The sequence below is a fragment of the Dreissena polymorpha genome, chromosome 8, assembly GCF_020536995.1.
Source record: "Dreissena polymorpha isolate Duluth1 chromosome 8, UMN_Dpol_1.0, whole genome shotgun sequence".
NCBI classification, from domain to species: Eukaryota; Metazoa; Mollusca; class Bivalvia; order Myida; family Dreissenidae; genus Dreissena; species Dreissena polymorpha.
The window spans coordinates 25,553,950-25,577,688 of NC_068362.1; the positions used below are offsets into that span (position 1 = coordinate 25,553,950).

Sequence of the window (23,739 nt, forward strand, 5' to 3'; positions counted from 1 at the left end):
ACTGCTGCACTGAAAAAAAAATAAGATGATGCAAGACTTACTTTTTGACTTTGGTAAACAGTATTGCTGTATGAAAACATAACGAATATGCTATCGATGAGACTTGATTTTCAGAGCTTAGGCGTTTTTACACTGTTAACGCTGACTTGGACTCGCTTTCGCACCATCGACCCACGTCAGTGTGTTTACGCTTGCGGGCAAAAAAGTGTGTCCCTCGCTGTAAACTGAGGAGCCTTGCCCGAGTTTGAGCGCCAACATTGTTAAAACGCCCTAGCTCTATAAATCAAGTCGAATGGACAGTGTTGTCTGTCTGCATACCAACAACAGTAATGCTTACCAAAGAAAGTCGAAGACAATCGCACATCATACTTATCTCTTTGAGCATATCTGTCTAACGTCAACTTTGACCTTTAAAAATGATAACAATTATCTTTGTATGCACAGCAATGGAAAGGGTGACGTTCCACACTTCAGGCTGGTATATGTGACCTTCAGCGGTTGGCAATGGTGTATCGTAGCCCATTTAGAGTTCCTGCCCTTATCCCAATGCACAGATAGCTGTTGAACAAAAATATGTAAGAGATACCACCCATGACGTATATTGGATACGGAAAAAGAATTTGTTCCATATATGTTTTGTCTAAATCTATTGATTAAAGTTTATAAGCGTTCCTACTGACAATGTGCTATTTTTATTCCAAATTAGTTGCAGCGCGTTAACCTTCCATTTACGATAATTGACAGTGTTTAAAGTTTAAAACGATCCGTTAAAGTACACAAAGACATTTAGGCGCACATGTGAATTGTTAAATACCTATCTTTTTCATTAAGAATACAAAACACATATAAAAAGTATTTAGGTTGTACAGCATTCGTAACACAACTTCATATTTACCTTATCAGGTGAACTACACATCCATCCAATTCAATATCCTGACAATCAATGGTCTAAACAATCAAGTTTCACACCTAACCATATCTTCTGATCACATCTCAGAAAGGTGCTACACGCCATTAGATCAACTCAATAGAAGAAGTGGTGGTACACATTAAACTTACTTATGGACGTATTTTGACGCACGTGTAATCCCATAGAAAGTTAACTTAAATTTAAGACCTTTCTTACTAAATTCAAATTTTAAGGCTTCATTCTTACCCTTAGATTCCGATGAGCAGCAAACAGCATAAAACCTGAGCAGACTGAGAGTTACTCGTAGGCTGTTCTGATTTAATTCTGTTTGCACATATGCATTTTTTAGTTTGCTTCTCAATGGGAAAGGGTAAATCGGGTGAAGGTTTTAAACGGTAAAAACATCGTCCGATTCCGAATAAGATCATGTTGGCATCTAGCGCCAGGAAAGGCACTGAGCAATGTTCAGTTATCGTCTAGGTATCGGGCAAAGCCTGTGCAGGCATCGGACGGTCATATGTACAGAAATTGACTTTCGATAATCACAGTTTTGCTTTCAAGATGAGAATAACAACAACAACAAAACTACCGAAATAGTATAATGTCACGACAAGAGGAAATCGTTCGATTATCTAACCACAAATGTTTGCATACTCGGTCATAACGTCTGGAAATCGTTCCTGAAGTTACGCCTGAATAGGCTTCCCTTATTTGCAAGTTTGCTGTATTTGTTTTTTTTAATTAAATTTTAAACGGAAATACATTGTGCGTAAATATGCCAATATTTACAACTCGAAATGAGAATTGAAAAGACCCACGTCATGTGTTAATAGGTATTATGCCATATGCGCCCATCATAACTATAGCCCACCCAGCCTGCGCATATCTCAGTCGAGACAGGAGATACAAAATAAGACCATACAACATTTAGTGATTTTTAACAGACAGCATCACCTCTGACCAGACTAAGCAAATGCACAGACTGGGCTTGAGATACGTTGGCCGAAACGCCATTTTCGCATGACGCGGCTATGAATGTGTGATGTGAATGTTGGGAAAGAAAAATGCATGTTAAATATTAACATAGATATATTTCGATGGTGTAAAAACAAACTCATAATAAGCCATTTGTGGACATATGATGTGAACTCCCGTAGTATAATTGGTATCTACTAACACTAATGCGTGGCTTGACTATAATAACACACATTTCATGCGGTGAATACGCTACTTACAAGTGAAAACACACACACAATAGTTTAACTTTTGTTTTCAATGTTATTATTTAGAAACAAAAATTTCAATAATTTATTTCAAAGTCAGCATTTTCGCAACTCGTGTTCAACGTGTTATAAATTGAGAACTGTGAAATAAACAAGCTTAACCTTATACTATTGCGTTGTTATCACCCGTGCAATTAAAAATGCATGTGATGTTGCCGCTACCGGTTGAAAAACAAAAGAACGTTTCCTAGACAAATCAAATTTAACCCCGCTGTAGAAGCAAGCACTAGGTTACGCAACAGACGCGTGATAGTGTATTGGACTCTCGATATGACACTATAATTGTTGATCAGCAGTAGTTTTATTTTCCCGCATCTAGCCTCAGATTATGAATGACCTGTGCTGAGCGAAAATACCACGTGATAAAGACGCAGCAGATAGTGGACTATTTTAATCATTCATAAACATTCTCTTCCGCGACTATATATTTCTAACATTGTTTATTGATTCTTTTTCTATATATTGATACGTGGACGATACACCGTGACTTTTAAGGCATTATTCAATATTTAAAACTCCAAATAATCACATGGACTTAGTTACTACTTAACAGTTCTTGATTCTTGTTCATTCTTGGGTAGATGTCCTCTTGTATTGTATTCTTTCCCATTAACTGTGTACGCACATATAATCACATAATTTAAGTAAATATATTTTTGCAGATCAGTATGGATCTACACTCAATATAAATGTATAAGTACAATTAACAATACAATTTATTAATAAACCTAGAAGTATTTAATGTTACTTTATATGTTTAAAGCAAAATTATTATGTTTGCATTTAGGCATACAGTAGATTCATTTCTTTAATGATAATCTACCAATGAAATGAGATTGACCTAACAACTTCTTTATTTGTTATTTTAATATAAACGAAAACAAGAGCTGTCACCATAGGATGACATATGCCCCCTATAAACGCTTTGATAGAAGTTATAAGCATTTTTCGAAACCTAAACGCAGATTTCGAAACATTAACGCGAACCCTAAGTTCAAGGTCAAGGTCACAGGCGTCATAATTTGACATTTGTGTGCGTATGGAAAGGCCTTGTTCATATACACATGCATACCAAATATGAAGGTTATATCTCAAGGGACATAGAAGTTATGAGCATTTTTCGAAACCTAAATGCGGACCCTAAGTTAAAGGTCAAGGTCACAGGGGTTAAAATTTGTTTGCTTATGGAAAAGTCTTGTCAATATACACATGCATACCAAATATGAAGGTAATATCTCAAGGGACATACAAGTTATGAGCATTTTTCGAAACCTAAACGCAGATTTTGAAACCTAAACGCAGACCCTTAGTTCAAGGTCAAGGTCACAGGGGTCAAAATTTGTGTGCGTATGGAGGGCCTTGTCCATATACACATGCATACCAAAAATGAAGGTTATATCTCAAGGGACATAGAAGTTACGAGCATTTTTCGAAACCTAAACACAGATTTCGAAACCTAAATGCGGACCCTAAGTTCAACATCAAGGTCACAGGGGTCAAAATTTTTGTGCGAATGGAAATGCATTGTCCATATACACATGCATACCAAATATGAAGGTTATATATCAAGGGACACAGAAGATAAGAGCATTTTTCAAATCCTTAACACAAAGTGTGACGGACAGACGGACGGACAGTTCGATCACTTTATGCCCTCCTTCGGGGGCATAAAAATCAAGTAACAGTGATACAGAACCTAAGGAAATATAATCCACTACAGCAATGAACGACAGTTTTGTAATCAAATTTGATATACTGGTACATCAAAATGCACAAAATCTAAGGAACTAGAGTAAATCTGACATATTTTTTTAATCCATTTAATGTGTAAAAGTATGAAAAAATATAAAGTGATTGTTAGTGCAGACCATTTTAACAGGCGTATGACCACTCATAAAATGATAAAGGGTTTCTCAGAAATAAAATTAATATCCTCTAAATGAATCATTGAAGTTCATTAGCGTTCCATAATGAGAAAACTTATAATTAACAAGACTATTTTCTACATGTATTGTTTACCTGCCCACAAAAGGTCTAGTGTTAAATGTCTGTATACTCACTTAAATCCATTCCGTTTATATTATCATATTTTATTATCAAAATATCTGTTACAACTCTTTCTGAGCACATAACACCACAGACTTCATAAAAATGCAATCTTCTCTGTCCAAATTACATCTATTGACCGCTGAAGCTTGAAACCAGCATGTAGCCAACATTGTTTTTGGTTCATATTTTGAGTTAAAACTTCTTTGAAGTTGTTCATATTTTTTGTTATAAATCCAATACATACAAGGAGTTACAACTCACATCATTGGTTCCTATTTTGAGTTTTAACTGTTTCATTGGTTCTTATTTTTTAGTCACAAATCCAATAAACGTTCATGGTCTCTAGTCTACAACTGGAGTTTACGCATCTGGTACTTCTTTGTGTGTGGAATGCGCTCGCCCTTGAACGCCAGAATATTGGGAAGTATGGCAGGAGATCTCAAGCGCATACCCCGACCCCCAGGGGTGAATGCGCGCAGTACCACGGAACTGGGTTTTGAGGCGATGGACACCCAACCTGTAAGGTGAGATAGGTGTCATTACACGCTACAAAACTGGTTGTCGATGAAACACAGCCAGAATTATTTTAACCCCTCACCACTTAGATACATATTTTGACGTATTTGTACTCCCATAGAAAGTTAAATGTAATTAAATACCTTTCTTACTAAATTCTAGTTTTAAAAGCTTCATTTCCAATCCTTAGATACTGATGAGCAGCAAACAGCATAAAACCTGAACAGACTGCGAGTTACTCACAGGCTGTTCTGGTTTTATGCTGGTTGCAAAAGCTATTGTCACTTTGCTTATAATGAGGGGAAGGGTTAATTTTATGCATAAGTAAGGCAATATTTTTAGCATTTTCATTGAGCGCATGTTCTTAAAAGGACCAACTGCAGAATGGTATTTTCGATTGGTGTTTTTGTTCATATGAAATAACTTCTTGAAAGTTCACAACTCTTAGGATTTATAATCATTTATGAATACTAATAACATTGCAGTAAAATACTGTATGACAAACAGAAACTTAACGCACGCCATCAACAATTAAATATTTTTAACAAACAAATATGTCAATACATGTATATTATACAATAAGGAACAAATTGGAAGTACCTTCCATGCAAATAATTACAGTCCATTTCAGACTAGTTATAATATCTTCAATTCTAAATATGTAAAAAGAAAGAGAAAAAATGAAAAAAGTTTTAAACTATTTCATAACATGATATGTGCCTTGCTCTGGGAAAACTGTGCCTAATGAATGTGCATAAAGTGTCATTCCGCATTAGCCTGTGCAGTCCTCACAGGCTTATGAGAGTCGACTCTTTCCGCTTTTTTGGAATTTTTCCTTTAAAGAAAGTATCTTCTCATCAAAAATCAACTTTAGGCAGAAAGTGACAGACTGCGCAGGCTAATCTTGGACGACACTTCATACACATGCATTTTGCCCAGACACTTCATTCACATGCATTTTGCCCAGACACTTCATGCACATGCATTTTGCCCAGACACTTCATTCACATGCATTTTGCCCAGACACTTCATGCACATGCATTTTGCCCAGACACTTCATGCACATGCATTTTGCCCAGACACTTCATGCACATGCATTTTGCCCAGACACTTCATGCACATACATTTTGCCCAGACACTTCATGCACATGCATTTTGCCCAGACATTTCATGCACATGCATTTTGCCCAGACACTTCATGCACATGCATTTTGCCCACACATTTCATTCACATGCATTTTGCCCAGACACTTCATGCACATGCATTTTGCCCAGACACTTCATGCACATGCATTTTGCCCAGACACTTCATACACATGCATTTTGCCCAGACATTTCATGCACATACATTTTGCCCAGACACTTCATGCACATGCATTTTGCCCAGACACTTCATGCACATACATTTTGCCCAGACACTTCATGCACATGCATTTTGCCCAGACACTTCATGCACATGCATTTTGCCCAGACACTTCATACACATGCATTTTGCCCAGACATTTCATGCACATGCATTTTGCCCAGACACTTCATGCACGTGCATTTTGCCCAGACACTTCATGCACATACATTTTGCCCAGACACTTCATGCACATGCATTTTGCCCAGACACTTCATGCACATACATTTTGCCCAGACACTTCATGCACATACATTTTGCCCAGACACTTCATGCACATACATTTTGCCCAGACACTTCATGCACATACATTTTGCCCAGACACTTCATGCACATACATTTTGCCAAGACACTTCATACACATGCATTTTGCCCAGACACTTCATGCACATACATTTTGCCCAGACACTTCATACACATGCATTTTGCCCAGATATTTCATGCACATGCATTTTGCCCAGACACTTCATGCACATGCATTTTGCCCAGACACTTCATACACATACATTTTGCCCAGACACTTCATGCACATGCATTTTGCCCAGACACTTCATACACATGCATTTTGCCAAGACACTTCATGCACGTGCATTTTGCCCAGTTTCCCCAGAAGGAGGCTCACATGATACGCCGAGCTTAACATAGTTTGCTGAAATGTTTGCTGCTCAGATCTGCCTTGGTTACCTAGAGAGGAAAGCTGGAGGTCAGCGCTGGCTGTGTTTGAATCATGGGTCTCCACTGTAAACTGCTGACCACATAGGCTGGATAGCCTCTGTAAGCGGTCAGCATCACCAAGTGGTACCTGTAAAAATGAATATAGACATCCAGTAAAATTATTTACATTCATCAGCACAAATTCCATGTTGATGTTGTTTTTTTAATGACCTTTTTGTGGACTTGTTAATTCGAGGATTTTTTATTTTGGGGGAAAAAAGAGGAATTTGCGTCATTTTCCAATGTTCTTGTGCTAAATGCTTGGATCAGTCAACACAAGAAATCAACAAAAAAAACCAGTAATGTCCCACAAATGCTTATGATTTTACAGTATTAAAAAACTTAAGATAAATTGCACTGATGATGCATGTCAGTACATGTATATGGAAATTGTTATAATCATTTTATAGAAATTTTAATTTGAACAAGAAATGTGTTCATAGGACATGGATGCCCCCCTCCTTTCCACTGTGGTCACAAAACCTCAGCTGATGTATACAACAAGAGGGCCAAGATGGTTCGCTCACCCGAGAGGAGTCGGTTCATTCAATCTTTACCAAATGTCAAACTTGACATAGATATTGTCCAGACAAACATCCTGGTCAAGTTTAATCATTATTTCATCTGCGAGTCATGATCAATATACCTATGAAGTTTCATGATCCTAGGCGTAAGCATTCTTGAGTTATCATCCAGAAACCATTTTTCTAAGTTGAGTCATCGTTACCTTGACAGCCATTGTGTGAATACGTTATTTGGCACTGTGACCTTGACCTTTGACCTAGTGACCTGATAATCAATAGGGGTCATCTGCGAGTCATGATCAATATACCTATGAAATTTCATAATCCTAGGCATAAGCGTTCTTGAGTTATCATCCAGAAACCATTTTACTATTTCAGGTCACCGTGACCTTGACCTTTGACTTAGTGACCTGAAAATCAATAGGGGTCATCTGCGAGTCATGATCATTGTACCTATGAAGTTTCATGATCCTAGGTATAAGCGTTCTTGAGTTATCATCAGAAACCATTTTACTATTTCAGGTCACCCCGACCTTGACCTTTGACCTTTACCTGAAAATCAATAGGGGTCATCTACGAGTCATGATCAATGTAACTATGAAGTTTCATGATCCTAGGCCTAAGCGTTCATGATTTATCATCCGGAAACCATTTTACTATTTTGGGTCATCTTGACCTTGACCTTTGACCTAGTGACCTGAAAATCAATAGGGGTCATCTACGAGTTATGATCAATGTACCTATGAAGTTTCATGATCCTAGGCCTAAGCGTTCTTGAGTTATCATCCGGAAACCATTTTACTATTTCGGGTCATCGTGACCTTGACCTTTGACCTAGTGACCTGAAAATCAATAGGGGTTATCTGCTAGTCATGATCAATGTACCTATGAAGTTTCATGATCCTAGGCATAAGCGTTCTAGAGTTATCATCCAGAAACCATTTTACTGCTTTGGGTCACCGTGACCTTGACCTTTGACCTAGTGACCTGATAATCAATAGGGGTCATCTGCTAGTCATGATCAATGTATCAATGAAGTTTCATGATCCTAGGCATAAGTGTTCTTGAGTTATCATCCAGAAACCATTTTATTATTTCAGGTCATCGTGACCTTGACCTTTGACCTAGTGACCTAAAAATCAATAGGAGTCATCTGCGAGTCATGATCAATGTACCTATGAAGTTTCATGATCCTTGGCATAAGCGCTCTTGAGTTATCATCAAGAAACCATCTGGTGGAGGGACGGACCGACATGAGCAAAACAATATACCCCCTCTTCTTCGAAAGGGGGGGGGGGGCATAATGAGAAAACTGCCCCCCTCCCAGCAGCCATGTTATTCAACTGACCGGAACCATTTTTTAACTCAACTCTCTTATCAAGGAAACAAATGTTCTGAGCAAATTTCATGAAAATTGGGCCAAAAATGTGACTTCTACTGTGTTCACATGTTTTCACTATATACATATAGAGAAAAATGCCCCGCCCACTGGCAGCCATGTTTTTTCACCAATCCCGACCATTTTCAAACTTGTCCGAGATATCAATAAAACCAATGTTTTGACCAACTTTTATGATGATTTCGGCAAAAATTGTGACTTCTAGGGTGTTTACAAGGTTTCTCTATAGCCAAATAGGGAAAACTGCCACAATAAACATATAGAGAAAAATGCGCCGCCCACTGGAGGCCATGTTTTTTCACCGATCCTGAGCAATCAGGTGAGCTAAAAAGGACCCATAAAACCATTGATATAGAAAACATTCAAACCAAAATATTTAGGTGCACAAGGCCTGTTGCTTAAAAATATGTTTGTAAAGTTTAAGCCCTCTAGCTCACATTCTTTTTATTATGCATGTAAGTTGGAATTAAGTTTGTTGAAAAGTGAAGAAATTTGTCAGAAAAATATGTGTCATTTCATACTTAATGTCTTGAAAAATGTTTTTCATGAAAAATCCACAAAACAAACCTATATTTCATCCCAGATTGTAAAAAGATAATATTGTTTGTTAATGAATATGAAATTAAAAAGGAATACATATACATTTACCATATGATATGATGTTTGATTTTTTTTTAAAACAAAATACACTTTCACTCTCAAATAAGACCACATATGTTATGTTTCTTACAATTTAAATAAGCCACCCTCTGCAAAAACTCAGCTAAATGCATAATCAGGAATGACAATTTCAGCTTAAAATGTATCTCCACTAATAACAGACTTTAAACAAGATACATCATAAAAACAGAAAGTTTACGCACATGCATTAAGCCCAGTTTTTACACATGGCAGCAAAAATTAGACTTTACTGTAAGCCATTTTTTCCCAGTAAATTATTGTCAACTCTAGACCGTTTTTTCCACTAAATAATAGTTTAATCCGGGATACTCACCCCAAGTGTCTCTGTGCCTATAGTCTGCATGTAGAACTCATCTGCCTTCTCAGTGTCCATCACATGAACAGGAAGCATCATGCCAATGTGTGCAGTGAACAGCGTGTTGGGCACACCCTAGAACAGTACAGATAGACTTGAGCCTAAATGTGTGCAGTGAACAGCGTGTTTTGCACACCCTAGAACAGTCCAGATAGACTTGAGCCTTAATGTGTGCAGTGAACAGCGTGTTGGGCACAACCTAGAACAGTACAGATAGACTTGAGCCTTAATGTGTGCAGTGAACAGCGTGTTGGGCACAACCTGAACAGTACAGATAGACTTGAGCCTAAATGTGTGCAGTGAACAACATGTTGGGCACAACCTAGAACAGTACAGAGAGACTTGAGCCTATATGTGTGCAGTGAACAGCGTGTTGGGCACACCCTAGAACAGTACAGATAGACTTGAGCCTATATGTGTGAAGTGAACAGCGTGTTGGGCACATCCTAGAACAGTACAGATAGACTTGAGCCTAAATGTGTGCAGTGAACAGCGTGTTGGGCACAACCTAGAACAGTACAGATAGACTTGAGCCTAAATGTGTGCAGTGAACAGCGTGTTGGGCACAACCTGAACAGTACAGTTAGACTTGAGCCTAAATGTGTGCAGTGAACAGCATGTTGGGCACAACCTAGAACAGTACAGATAGACTTGAGCCTAAATGTGTGCAGTGAACAGCGTGTTGGGCACACCCTAGAACAGTACAGATAGACTTGAGCCTAAATGCGTGCAGTGAACAGCATGTTGGGCACACCCTAGAACAGTACAGAAAGACTTGAGCCTAAATGTGTGCAGTAAACAGCATGTTGGGCACAACCTAGAACAGTACAGATAGACTTGAGCCTAAATGTGTGCAGTGAACAGTGTGTTGGGCACAACCTAGAACAGTACAGATAGACTTGAGCCTAAATGTGTGCAGTGAACAGTGTGTTGGGCACAACCTAGAACAGTACAGATAGACTTGAGCCTCGCTCTCAAAAAACGTGCTTAATGCATGTGCATGAAGTACACTTTCAACTTAACAGGATTATCGCTAAGATTAGTGCTGCAACAATACGCCAAAAACTGTATTGCAATATATTGTAAGTTCAAAAACCCGTATTGCAATATATTGCTAAATTGTACCAGAATAATAACTCGCCAGCATATCACCAAAGCCAATTTAATTGCATGAACATAACCTTTGTATTGTATGTTTAAGTTCTAGTTATATCCTATTGGCAATTCTAGCCTTTTTTACAAAAATGTCTATAAAGTCAAACTCGGCGTTCGTTTCGTCTGCTATTTTGAGAATTGTTTTTCTCGTATTGCCATAAGCTTCATCTTAAATTTAACACCGTTTTTGTTTTGTTTACCTTGATATCATTATTTCTGATGGCTTTTCTGGGCGAAATACGGATGAATTATTGTAGAATTATTGAACTGGTATGATGAAAATCGTATCGCAATACAAAATGCGGATTTCGTATTGCGATATATACCGATATACCGGTATATTGTTGCAGCACTAGCTAAGATGAGACTTCTTTTAACCCTTTCCCTCTCAGAGGCAAAGTGTAAATGGCTAAGTGCAAACAGCATTTAACCAGAACAGCCTGCGAGTAACTCGCAGTCTGTTCAGGTTTTATGCTGTTTGCTGCTCATCAGTATCTAAGGTTTGCAGATGAAGCCTTAAAAACATGAATCTAGTAAGAAATGTCTTTAAACAAATTTAACGTTCTAAGAGGCTATAAATCATAAATGCGTGAAAATACGTATCTAAGTGGTAAAGGGTTAAACAAAAAATATCATAAGAGCTGAAAGTATCGTCTCTAATAAGCCTGTGTGGACTGCACAGGCTAATCCGGGATTACACTGTATGCCGTATATTCTCAGAGCGAGGCTTATTTAGATTTAATCAAGAGTTAAAAAACCAATCACAATACATGAAAGACTTGAATTTAATTTCTTAACCAGTGGCAAATATTCAGATTATACAACACATTTGGACCATGTTCTACATCCATTGGTCACCATGTTCTACATCCATTGGTCACCATGTTCTACATCCATTGGTCACCATGTTCTACATCCATTGGTCACCATGTTCTACATCCATTGGTCACCATGTTCTACATCCATTGGTCACCATGTTCTACATCCATTGGTCACCATGTTCTACATCCATTGGTCACCATGTTCTACATCCATTGGTCATGTGTTTAGCCCATACGAAAGCTTGGAATTCTTTGACTGATCTTAATTGCGTAAAACAATATAAAATGTGTAAGTATATGTAAATCATACTTTTTGTGTGCCAATAAACAAGTTTTCTTCTTTAATAATTCCTAAGTAGAGGTCAAAAGATATAAACATGATTTCAACAGAAAACTTACTTTAAAAAAAATCTTGGGTTCAATCCTCACTGTGGAAGTGTTCTTTAGATTTCCCCAATAGACATCAAGTACTGGTTTTAGTCCAAGGAAACGGACCCTAGAGTTTCAAATAAGCTTAAGGCTTTCTATGCAATCAAGCTAAAAACAAATAGTTTTAAACAAAACTAGCTTTAAACCAATCTTGGCATTCTGTCAATAAAACGGTTTTCGCGTGTTTGGCGTGTTAAAAAAGCCGTATGACTGTTATGTATGGTTGAGTGTAATACATGGTAATGAAGTGAGCAAATGTATGATTTAACCTCGAGGTAGTCAATCCTAGCGAGCCCTGTGATGAACATGGTGGTTCCCGGCCTCATGACAAAGGTGCGCGGATGTATCACCTTCTGTTTGAGAACCAACTTCAACTCATCTTGGGTTAGGTAGTTCACAACCTGGCATAGAAAGAGTCAGAACGGGTAATTACCGGTAATCAAATTAATTATGAATAATACCCAGTTATTAAATTATAAACAAAAACATAAAACTGAAAATAAGTGACTTTTTATATATGGTTAATTAAACTTTATATCACTATTTTAAAAGTTCATGGTGAGGTACAAAACAGTGTTTTGTTCATTCTTTTGAACATAAAGTACTTATGTTAAAGTCCACATATTGTTTTCATTTAAAGCTTTTTAATTTTATCTGAATGAAATTTTTGCAAACTCAATTTCATTATTAAACCAGTGCTTGTGAAATAAGGATACTGGTAATTATATTACAAATGTTATCATTGCAATCATATTCTGATGCAAAGCGTAATGGAAAATGTTGCATGTGTCAAGTTGGAAATGAGCAACACTGTGAGAAAACTGGGCTTCATGCATGAACATGAAGTGTTGTCCCAGCTAAGCATGTGCAGTCCACTTTCTGCTTCTACTGATTTTGTTCAAGAAGTCTGTTTTTAACGAATATTTGGTCTATACAGAAAGTGTTGTCCCTCATTACCCTATGTAGCATGAACCAACAAGGGAGGCAACTCGTGATGTCACAATTTGGCAGTGTATAAAAAGTGGTTCTTAATTATCTCGCTTAACAGGGGTCTAAATTACGTTTAAAAGCTATTTTCTGATTGGATGAAACAGTCCGAAATCATCCAATGAATAAAGTCGAGATATTTATCTTGCGGAACATGCAATGCCATGCCGCGTGCAAGCTATTTAGAAAGTAAATATCGTAAATAAAAAAGTTTGTTATGTTTTTTTTTCGCGGTTATAGACAGTGTTCCTGGCTGAAAACGATGCAATATTACTTTTAAATCATTCATGTATTAGTTTTTAGCAAAAAGAGGTAGAATATTTGTGTAAAACATAAAAATTCTTATTTAAACTTGTGTCTGCTACAATTTAGCGAGTGGTTACCGAAATTACCGATTGTACAGATGTATCGACAGACATATGCAAAACGAAAAAATAGCTTGCATATTTCAAGTTTATCAGCCTTGAAATCACCTATTAATCAAACGAGAATCGAAATTATTAAAATATAAACCAGTAATGTTCATTAACACCAAAATCTTTGGGCACAACCATCATATTTTTGAAACCGCGACGTATTGTTTTTCGGAAACCGACGATCGGTAATTTCCGTAACCATATGGAAAATTTCATCACTGACAAGTTTCGTTTCTAATGTTTTTCTCAAATATTCTACCACAAAATTATTGTATACCATTTCACAAATGAATAACAAGTAATAATTCCTTGATTTTGGGAGGGACACTGTCTATCAATGCCTATAAATACGCATTAAGGCTAAACTTAAGTGCATAAAATATTGAAAAATAAATCATAATTCAAGTGTAGACAAGTGTTCGTTCCATCCGTTACATTAATTCATCCGCATTGCTCAGACACTCAATTATATTGGAAATTATTACGAATATCTGATAAAACTTGCATTATTTATTTTTATCTTAAACTTCCATTTCATAAATGTTTTATTTTGATAAACGTCGTCAATTGTATATAGATTTCTGTATAGTTTGAAAAACATTTAGGCAAATATTACTCATGTAAGATAAAATGCAAATAATTAATAAAATATTCCTTTTTAATCAGTATGTTGGTTTATCGGTCAATAACAATATCACTTTGAACATTGAATTATTTAAAAGTTATAATAAACATTTAATGTTCTCCGAACAAATGATTCATAACACATATAACAGATTGATAGGAAGATATGAACAAATAAAGGTTGCTAAGTTGCCCGCCTAGAATGGTCCTGTTAGTATGGAAGTACTTGATATCTAAATGTATTTGCCTTTGGGTGCTGTAAAGACATAAAATATTTTATGAAATGTCTCAAAGTGAATAATTATTTTGCATTTAGTAAAAGAAAGGCAACATATAACCCGTAAGTGGCTGACAAGAACTTGTGGCTGAATACAAATAAAAAGAGGCATTAAGCTTCTTGAAAATAAAAGTAAACATCATTATATACGAATTTTCTGATCAAAAGTGTTATTTTTAGTGAATAGGAGAAATACATTTTCAAGAATAAACAATATAATTACAAATGTTTTGGCGAAGTGCATCATAGTATTATCATAGCACCAGTTTTGGTCTAAAAATCCAATAACATTTTTTAAATTTCATAACCCCTTGTTGCAAAAAAAAATAATCATGAAAAATAGAATTTTCAGAGTAACCAATTAAAATAAAATAAAAAATGCTTTATTAGACCCTAGATATTATTTTTGCAATCATTTTTCATCAATAACATATGTTTAAAAAAAATATTGTTTCATGCTACTCATGGTACCAGTTTTTTGTCAGAAAATTTATTACATTTTTTAAAAATGTGTTACCCCTTGTTGCCAAAAAAATCATAAAAAATATATATTTCAAAGAAATCCTTTAAAACAAAAAGAAAATGCCTTCTTAAACCTTAAATATTATTCCTGCAAGCATTTTACATCAATTATTTATGTTTGAAAAAATCATTGGTTCATGCTACCCTATGCAGACTTCAGAGGCTAATCTGGGACTACACTTTATGCACATGCATTAAGCCCAGTTTTCCCACAGCGCTGCTCATATAAAAATATACTGGCAATAAGTGACATTATATTTAACCTTTATCTGTCAATGTTTAATAAGATAGGCTCAAGCCTTGTACATCATAAGACTTCGTTAAAGTGATATTATGGGCATTTTTTCACTGTGGAGTTGAGCTGAAAAGAATTAACAGGTCAAAAGAATTACTTAAAATGTGGTAACTGACCAATTATCTACAACTCATCTTGCTAACAGTTGTTTATAAAAAATATACATTATTTTCTATATTTTACATGACTGACCCAGTCCTCTAAGCCGAAATGATCCGTAAAACAAAATTGTGTTTTTGTGTTGTATGAACGAATCTGCATGAAAACAACATTCAGACTCACTTTGTACATCAAATCATTTTTGTCGTCAGTTGTCAAAACGAAAGTACGGTCGATATTCAAATGGATTATTGTTCTCTTTCCGGGATATTGTTTTAGTATGTTGATGCTATATTAACAAATATAAGTGTATATGAAGTGAAAACATAAAAAATTAACAACGGTTGCGATAGACACCTATATACTGTAAGATGCCCATAATATCACTTTAAGAATTCCAATTAAGGGTGCATGATCACGCGACTTTATGGGGTTCACTAATGGATGTTAATGGATTTACACACACCGGTAAGTGGTGCTTTTTTCAAATAACATTATAAACCATTTTTTTGAAGAATTTCAACTCGTGCATAAAAGGCAATTTTGAATGTGGCTTATGGCAATGTGAAATGCATCAGAATTACTTAATTAACCCTTTCAGTGCGGGAACCGAATTTTGAAGGCCTTTGCAAACAGTTTGAATCCAGATGAGACGCCACAGAACGTGGCGTCTCATCAGGATCCAAACTGTTTGCTATTCTGATAATATTCTTTATAAAACATTGAAGAAAATGCTAATTTTAGAAATTCAGCAGACAACATTTTAGCAAACAACAAATTTCCAAACATGCAAAGGGTTAAATAAGCCTGTGCTCTTGGCCAAAATTCGATATTTACGCAACATTTACACAGTTATGCTGCAACCAACGTGAAATTTTGGCACTGATTTCAGACGTATTCAATAATGTATTAAAAAATCTCAAGATATCGGCACAAACTGCAAGAAAAACTTCCTATATGCACTTAAGATTTTTGCAAATATATTTCAATATTATAACTTGAGATACTTGCAAAAATTAAATTCTTAACAGTGTGTTTTCATTCTATCCAGCACATGTGTATAATCATCTGTGATCCCCGTTGATCCTGCATTCTGGATTGTAAGTAAACAATTCTTGAAGTTAAGACTTACATAAGAATTAAGACTACCAGCCCAGTTTCTTACCAGATCCGGGTTTACCAGTCCAGGAGTATCGTATGTCCAACAGCTGTCAGGGAACTCATCAGGAAGAATGGTCCGGCGTGGAAGCAGCAGTGACTCTGGCTTCACCTCCGTCTCCTCATTGATATCTGTGTCAGCTTCAGGTGTCACTGGAATAGAATGATGTAGAGCAGAGTTCATAACGTGCACAAGGGGCAACATAAGTACAAAAAAATAATTCTAAAAATACCTAAAAATACTCTGGTTGTTATAGGCCTAAACACTGACCACACTGGTCCTAAAATGCAATCCCTAATGGGATCAAGTAGATCATCTTGTAGAATAATCCTAAAATGCAATCTCTAATGGGATCAAGTAGATCATCTTGTAGAATAATCCTAAAATGCAATCTCTAATGGGATCAAGTAGATCATCTTGTAGAATAATCCTAAAATGCAATCTCTAATGGGATCAAGTAGATCATCTTGTACAATAATCCTAAAATGCAATCTCTAATGGGATCAAGTTGATCATCTTGTAGAATTATCCTAAAATGCAATCTCTAATGGGATCAAGTAGATCATCTTGTAGAATAATCCTAAAATGCAATCTCTAATGGGATCAAGTAGATCATCTTGTAGAATAATCCTAAAATGCAATCTCTAATGGGATCAAGTTGATCATCTTGTAGAATAATTCTAAAATGCAATATCTAATGCAATCAAGTAGATCATCTTGTATAATACATGTACCTACAAACAAAATTTCAGCGCAATTTCTCCATCTTAACTACAGTTATTGAACACAAAATGTGTCTATTTTTAGCAACAGTGACCTTGAACCAACTGGCCCAAAATGCAACCCCATGCAAGGTATGCATGTCAGCTAGAAATAGGCAGTGTTTTTTGTTGTTGTCAAAATTAGGTTCGGTATCCGGCCCCATTCCCAATGGAAACAAGAAACCGTCGAGGACGGGTGATGCTCTCCAAAGTTTTTTTTTGGCACAATATTGCACTATATTCAGATAAAAGGAAACGTCTTGAGGGCACAGTAGTTGGGGGGACAAGTATTTTTTTATAGAAAATTTCAAAGGGCCATGAATGTGAAAAATCATCCGACCAGAACCTGCTGATTATATGCACATCTCCTCTTGGTAGTGAAGCTTCCCATAAAGTTTCATTGAATTCCGGTAATAAGTTACTGAAAAATAGCCTGGACAAGAATTGCACTATATGTACAGTTAATGGAAAATTTCAAAAATTTCAAAGGTCCATAACTCTGTGAAAAAATCATCCGACCAGAACCCGCTCTTAATATGGCATCTCCTCTTGGTAGTGAAGCTTCCCATAAAGTTTCATTGAATTCCAGTCATTAGTTGCTGAGAAATAGCCCCGACAAAAATTGCACTATATGTACAGTTAATGGAAAATTTCAAAGGGCCATAACTCTGTAAAAAAAATCATCCAACCAGAACCCGCTGATAATATGCACATCTCCTCTTGGTAGTGAAGCTTCCCATAAAGTTTCATTTAATTCCGGTCATTAGTTGCTGAGAAATAGCCCGGACAAGAATTGCACTATATGTACAGTTAATGGAAAATTTCAAAGGGCCATAACTCTGTGAAAAATCATCCGACCAGAACCCGCTGATAATATGCACATCTCCTCTTGGTAGTAAAAGTTTCCCATAAAGTTTCATTGAATTCCGGTCATTAGTTGCTGAGAAATAGCTCGGACAGAAATTGTGCACGGACGGACACACGGACGGAAGGACGGACGAACGAAGCGGCGACTATATGCTCCCCCCTCCAATAAATTTTGGGGGAGCATAAAAAGTATATTTTTTTCCAAAATGAGACTAAATTTTTTTAATAAAGATTAATAATGGAATAATGCTGCTAACATTGCAGATCAGAGGTATGGACCTTGGTGTTTGACCTCACATATTGATCTAAAAGGTCCATGTGAAGTTTCAATTGAACATCGTTAGTAGTTGCAGAGACATGTGCTTGCTGCATGCAAACTTTAAACTTAAGTTTCAACTTGCACAAAAAATCTTAACTTGACTTTCATCATTACAAAAGGGGACATACTCAGACGTAAGTGCTGGTACAAAATTTAGGTAAGGGTACATGTAGGTTTATAAAAAAAACTAAACACATTATTATGTATTTTAATATAAAGGTGGGAGCAATTGATCGTAATAAGTTACACCAACGATCACACAATGACACCAAACACATGTAAGAAGTTTTCATTAAATACATGTAGTAGAAACACTGATATGAAGATATTGCAAATTTACATTAATCAAACTTCTACCTTCAAAAAGCGCATAATAAGGCTCACTTACAGATCATAGTTACATGTATAGGGCTTGTGCAGTGATTTCCCACAATTACCTTTACCACATGTCTTAAGTAAAAAAGGGGCAATTTTATGCTTAATTGCAGCTCAGTGTTATGGAACTTGGTCAGTGACCTCAAACAATGACTTCTATTACCAGTGTGAAGTTTCAATTGAATACCTTTAGTAGAAACAGTGAAATGAGAGGTTGCACATTTACCTTAACCTGGGTTTTCAGGGGAAAACATTTGGGTGTATAGAACAGCTTGGACTATTTACCTAAACCAGCATGCAGTGGCAAAGATTCTGCCATTAGGGTGAGTAGTATAGATCTGACTATAGTCGAGCTTCAAACAAATAAACTATACGTATATAAGTATAAGTAAGTGCAACAAAAAGGTATTTAAAAGAAAATGGACATACACAAGTTCAATATATAGCGCAGTCTGAGAGACTTACATGAGTCCAGTGAGTATGTGGCAAAGGAGTTGCCAGTGCTGGCATGCTTCTCCCTCCATTTCTCCACCTCCTCTTCAGAACGGAACTCTGTCTTCCCAACGTGGCCTGCTCAAGAAAGCAATCTGAGTCACTTAACCCTTTACCAATTAGATACGTATTTTGACGCATTTGTAGTCCCTAAGAAAGTTAAATTTGATTAAAGACCAAGTTTTAAAGGCTTTATTTTCAACCCTTAAATACTGCAAACAGCATAAAACCTGATCAGACTGCGAGTTGCCAGTAGTAAAACTCCATGATCGAAGGGTGACAGATATGCTAAAACAGGGAAGAAATCTAGTAAAATAGCGCTGTAAAATATACTGTCCAAAAAATTGTAGTCACTAATATGGACAAAAACACGCAAGTCCGAAAACATAGTCACTAAAACTAATTATTTTGGCTAAAAAGGGGGGTGTGTTTGTCAGAAACACAATGCCCCCTTCTGCGCCGCTTTGAAGCCATATACATGTATTTGACCTTTAACCTTGAAGGATGACCTTGACCTTTCACCACTCAAAATGTGCAGCTCCATGAGATACACATGCATGCCAAATATCAAGTTGCTTTCTTCAATATTGCAAAAGTTATGACCAATGTTAAAGTTTTCGGACGGACAGACTGATTGACAGACAGACTGACAGACAGGCAGACGGACAGTTAAAAAACTATATGCCATCCTTCGGGGGCATAAAACATGGAAAGGGGTGTTGAGTATGATATTAATCTATTAAGTAATGAGGAAGTTAAGGCAAATTTAATGTTTTACGAAATTTGGACCATAAGGTCAAGGTAATTCAGGGTAAATGGTCAAAATATATACATCAGTAGAAAGGTCTTGTCCATTGTGGGCAATGTTAAAGTTTCCAGAAATTTGGACTATAAAGTGAAGGTCATTGAGGGGTCAAAGTCGAAAACACATATGTCAGAAGAAAGGTCTTGTCCAAAGGGATGTTTTGTCCAAGTATGAAGTGAATCTGTTTTTAGTAAGAAAGTTATCGGCAATGTTAAGGTTTTCAGACGGACAGACTGACTGACAGACAGTTCAACTGCTATATGCCACCCTACCTGGGGCATAATAAAGTCATGTTGAAGTAATTAAGGTATTTTCCAAGAGCACTCCTGGTTTAAGAGATGACAAAGCATTTGCCTCGGGGGGAAACCCTGATGACATGTGTATTAAATGGGAAAACAAGATGTGTTTGTGAAACACTATGTCCCCCCCATATATTTGACCTTTGACCTTGACCTTTACCGTTCAAAATGTGCAGCTGCATGAGATACACATGCCTGCCAAATATCAAGTTGCTATCTTCAATATTGCAAGAGAAGTTATAGTGTATATTAAATGAGCTATTTTGACCCATCTATTTGACCTTTGACCTTGAAGGATGACTTTGACCTTTCACCACTAAAAATGTGCAGCTCCATGAGATACACATGCATGCCAAATATGAACTTGCTATCTTCAATATTGCAAAAGTTATGGCAAATGTTAAAATTTGATGCAAACCAACAAACAAACCAACAAACAGACAGGGCAAAAACAAAATGTCCCCCAGTATAGACTGGGGGACAAAAAAACATCAAGATTTATTTGTAAGATAAGCTCTTGACACTTACGTCATTCTTTTCTCACCTTTCAGTACAGCATTGTCACTTCGACCATATCTTTTCAGTTTATCCTTCTGCTTCTTGAACAAGGCTTGTTCGCGCTCCCTGTTGGCAATCAAACGCTCTGTTCGTAAGGCGAGGTAAAAGTTCCTGGCTCTCATGTTTGGGAACCCAAGGACATTCATGGTTGTTCCTAAAATAAACCAGGGCCCTCAATCTGACATTCATTATTTATACAGCCAAATCAATATACATGAACATGTAGGAATTATGAAATTGGAAAAAAATTAAGAGGAGATAAAAACTTTTTCCCATCTGATAATCTTTCCTGGGGCTTTCTTAAGACTGAAAAAGGCTAAGTAAAAATGACTCAATCGCTTAAATTATGAACATATTTTTTTTCATCTTTATAAATGAAAATTACATTAAACGATGTGGTGTTTTTATCAATAAAGTGAATAATATCGAGCATCGTTCACCACGCTTAAGAACATATTATACAATGCATACATTTTAATGCTTACTCTTAGTATAATCCTTTGGTCAAAACAAGCTTCAACCCATAGCCCTAAGAGTGACTGTACACAGTTTATGTTGCGCGAGAACAAATAAAATTAATATGACTGATATCTTTAAGTTTAACTTTACCTGGCAATCTGGAAACAGTAGCTCGCTGTACAATGTCTCTACATGTGTACTTGCAGAAGTCAGAGTCCAACAGCTTGTTGAAGAGAGTGGACTTGCCAGAGTTGGTAACACCCACCAAGTAGACATTTCCTGGCAAGTAGAAAAGATGTATGTAAAAATATATTTTACAACATATCTTAATATCTTAAGTGATTCAATAACACAGACTTTATTTTACAACTTTTGGCTTAATTGTAAAAAAATTGTAAAATAAATTAACAAAATTTACATTTGCAGTTCCACATTATAAGTGTTTTATATTCAGTACATGCATAACAATGCATATCTTTTGGTAATGCTACTAGAAACTGAATACCGTTATAATTTTAAGTTTTCGGACACTCTAAATTTTCAGACACCCCTTTTTTGGTAAAATTTATTTTTCTTGACTCAAAATTTTCTGACCTACAGGTTTTTGTCAATAATTTATGACTCTAAATTTTTGGACAGTACATTTTACAGCACTATTTTACTAGATTTCTTACCTGTTTTTGCTTATCTGGTGTCAATGCCATCATCTGTTTATATGACCGAAATACAGGTCATAAAACCTAGCAGCTGAATGCCTTAGAGAAACAGACCATATCAATTGCGTATTATTGAGTAAATAACCATGTATATGGTCGACAAAAAAAAAATGGTTTAATCCCTGAGCGATAGCTGTGACCCTATTACTATACAATCAATTGAAGAGTTTGACTACAACTGACTAACACTAGATTCATTTTTTCGAGTATTATCATGCCAAACTGGATTCATTTACCTTCGTTCTTCCAAAAGTTAAACAACTTATTGACCAGCTCCTCAATTCCATAGCCAGTTTTTGCACTCACTAAACACACATGCTTGATATTGTCCTTGGCAACTAGGTTGGCCTGGTAACATTCCTCTGCCATGCGGGACAGAATTCTGTCCAAATACCCCTTGCTATCTTTAGGAATTAAATCAACTTTGTTTCCAACAACAACTAAAGGAGTTCTATTTCCTATCAGCTTGAGAAAATCCGGAATAAAACTATTTGCTAGGTCATTAACATCAACCACCATTAAAACAAGGGAATTATTTTTCTTTATTCTATGAAATATACTTTTATAAACATTCATATCAACTTCTTGTACAACATTCTGATTTTCATTCCAGGTTATATACATGCACCTCCGACACTTGATTTCGTCTAATTTGTTTGTTTTGTATACCTCTTGTGGAACAAAGCCGGGAATGGCAGGGTCTAAACAGTGCAGCATAGCACCACATCCCCCACACGGCACTTCTGAAAGCTCAGACTTTTCATTAGGAGTTCCTAACATATAGGATTTTTGGACATACATATCATCCTGCTCATTTTCATGGACATCTTCTACATTTGTCTGCTTCAATTGATGTTTATAATCCTTGACTTCACTTTTCATTTGTTCTTTCATTTGTTTTAAGACTTCAATCTGTTCTCTAATTTCGTCCACTTGTTCACCTTTACTGACTTCTCTATCATTCAGAATTTCTGTAACTGAACTTTCATTCAGATCTCTTAAATATTGAATGGCAAGTGGTTGTTTTCTCTTTCTAACTTTTGACAGATTGTTTGCATCTGGAAGAATGGGCTGAGAGTCATGCTTTTTGTTTAAAGCCCATACTGTATGAATATTGCAAGGCCCGAAAGTGTTTTGCAAGGAATTCTTAAACACTAAACTCCTTTGAATATGCATAAATCTCTTTAAACAGAAAGCCATTTTATAATCAACAATGTCTCAGAATGAGCAAGTTGACATTGATGGGAAATGATATCGTAAAGTTTAAAAGACATCACACACTGGTAAAACCTTATGAATAACTTAAAAATGAGGTGTCAATTTAAGTATTTATTTTTAAGGAAATATTTCACTGCCATGCGTTTTTTTTCGCGAAATTGTATGACGTGTGAGAGGTAAATACATATAAAAGTTGTGAGAAATGCAAAAAGGGTTGCGAGTCACTAAAAATTATAAAAATAGAGCAATGCGT

The 23,739-nt window shown here is 36.2% G+C and overlaps 1 protein-coding gene across 4 annotated transcripts; it reads right to left on the bottom strand.

Annotated features, from left to right (window-relative positions):
* Positions 1 to 3,986: 3,986 nt before the first annotated feature.
* LOC127842116 (nitric oxide-associated protein 1-like) lies at positions 3,987 to 23,669 on the bottom strand. 4 transcript variants are annotated; one of them, XM_052371453.1, is made up of 9 exons: positions 22,505 to 23,668; positions 21,703 to 21,831; positions 21,080 to 21,247; positions 19,405 to 19,509; positions 16,624 to 16,769; positions 12,508 to 12,639; positions 9,792 to 9,908; positions 6,845 to 6,962; positions 3,987 to 4,759 (listed from the first exon to the last, which is right to left on the bottom strand). In XM_052371453.1, the coding sequence occupies exons 1-9, from the start codon at positions 23,466 to 23,468 to the stop codon at positions 4,590 to 4,592; spliced, it is 2,049 nt and encodes a 682-aa protein (XP_052227413.1). In that variant the 5' UTR covers positions 23,469 to 23,668; the 3' UTR covers positions 3,987 to 4,589. The 4 variants fall into 4 exon arrangements, with proteins under 4 accessions (XP_052227413.1, XP_052227417.1, XP_052227415.1 ...); XM_052371457.1 differs by having other exon boundaries at positions 22,938 to 23,667; XM_052371455.1 differs by lacking the exons at positions 3,987 to 4,759; positions 6,845 to 6,962; positions 9,792 to 9,908 and adding an exon at positions 10,167 to 10,217 and having other exon boundaries at positions 22,505 to 23,669.
* Positions 23,670 to 23,739: the final 70 nt, after the last annotated feature.

Excerpts from the sequence above, each read along its gene's own strand:
- LOC127842116 (XM_052371453.1), bottom strand. The coding sequence starts at position 23,468 with ATGGCTTTCTGTTTAAAGAGATTTATGCATATTCAAAGGAGTTTAGTG. Across the intron at positions 21,248-21,702 it reads TACTGTTTCCAGATTGCCAG|GAACAACCATGAATGTCCTT; the intron begins GTAAAGTTAAAC and ends GGTTTATTTTAG. Across the intron at positions 6,963-9,791 it reads TAGGCACAGAGACACTTGGG|GTACCACTTGGTGATGCTGA; the intron begins GTGAGTATCCCG and ends TCATTTTTACAG.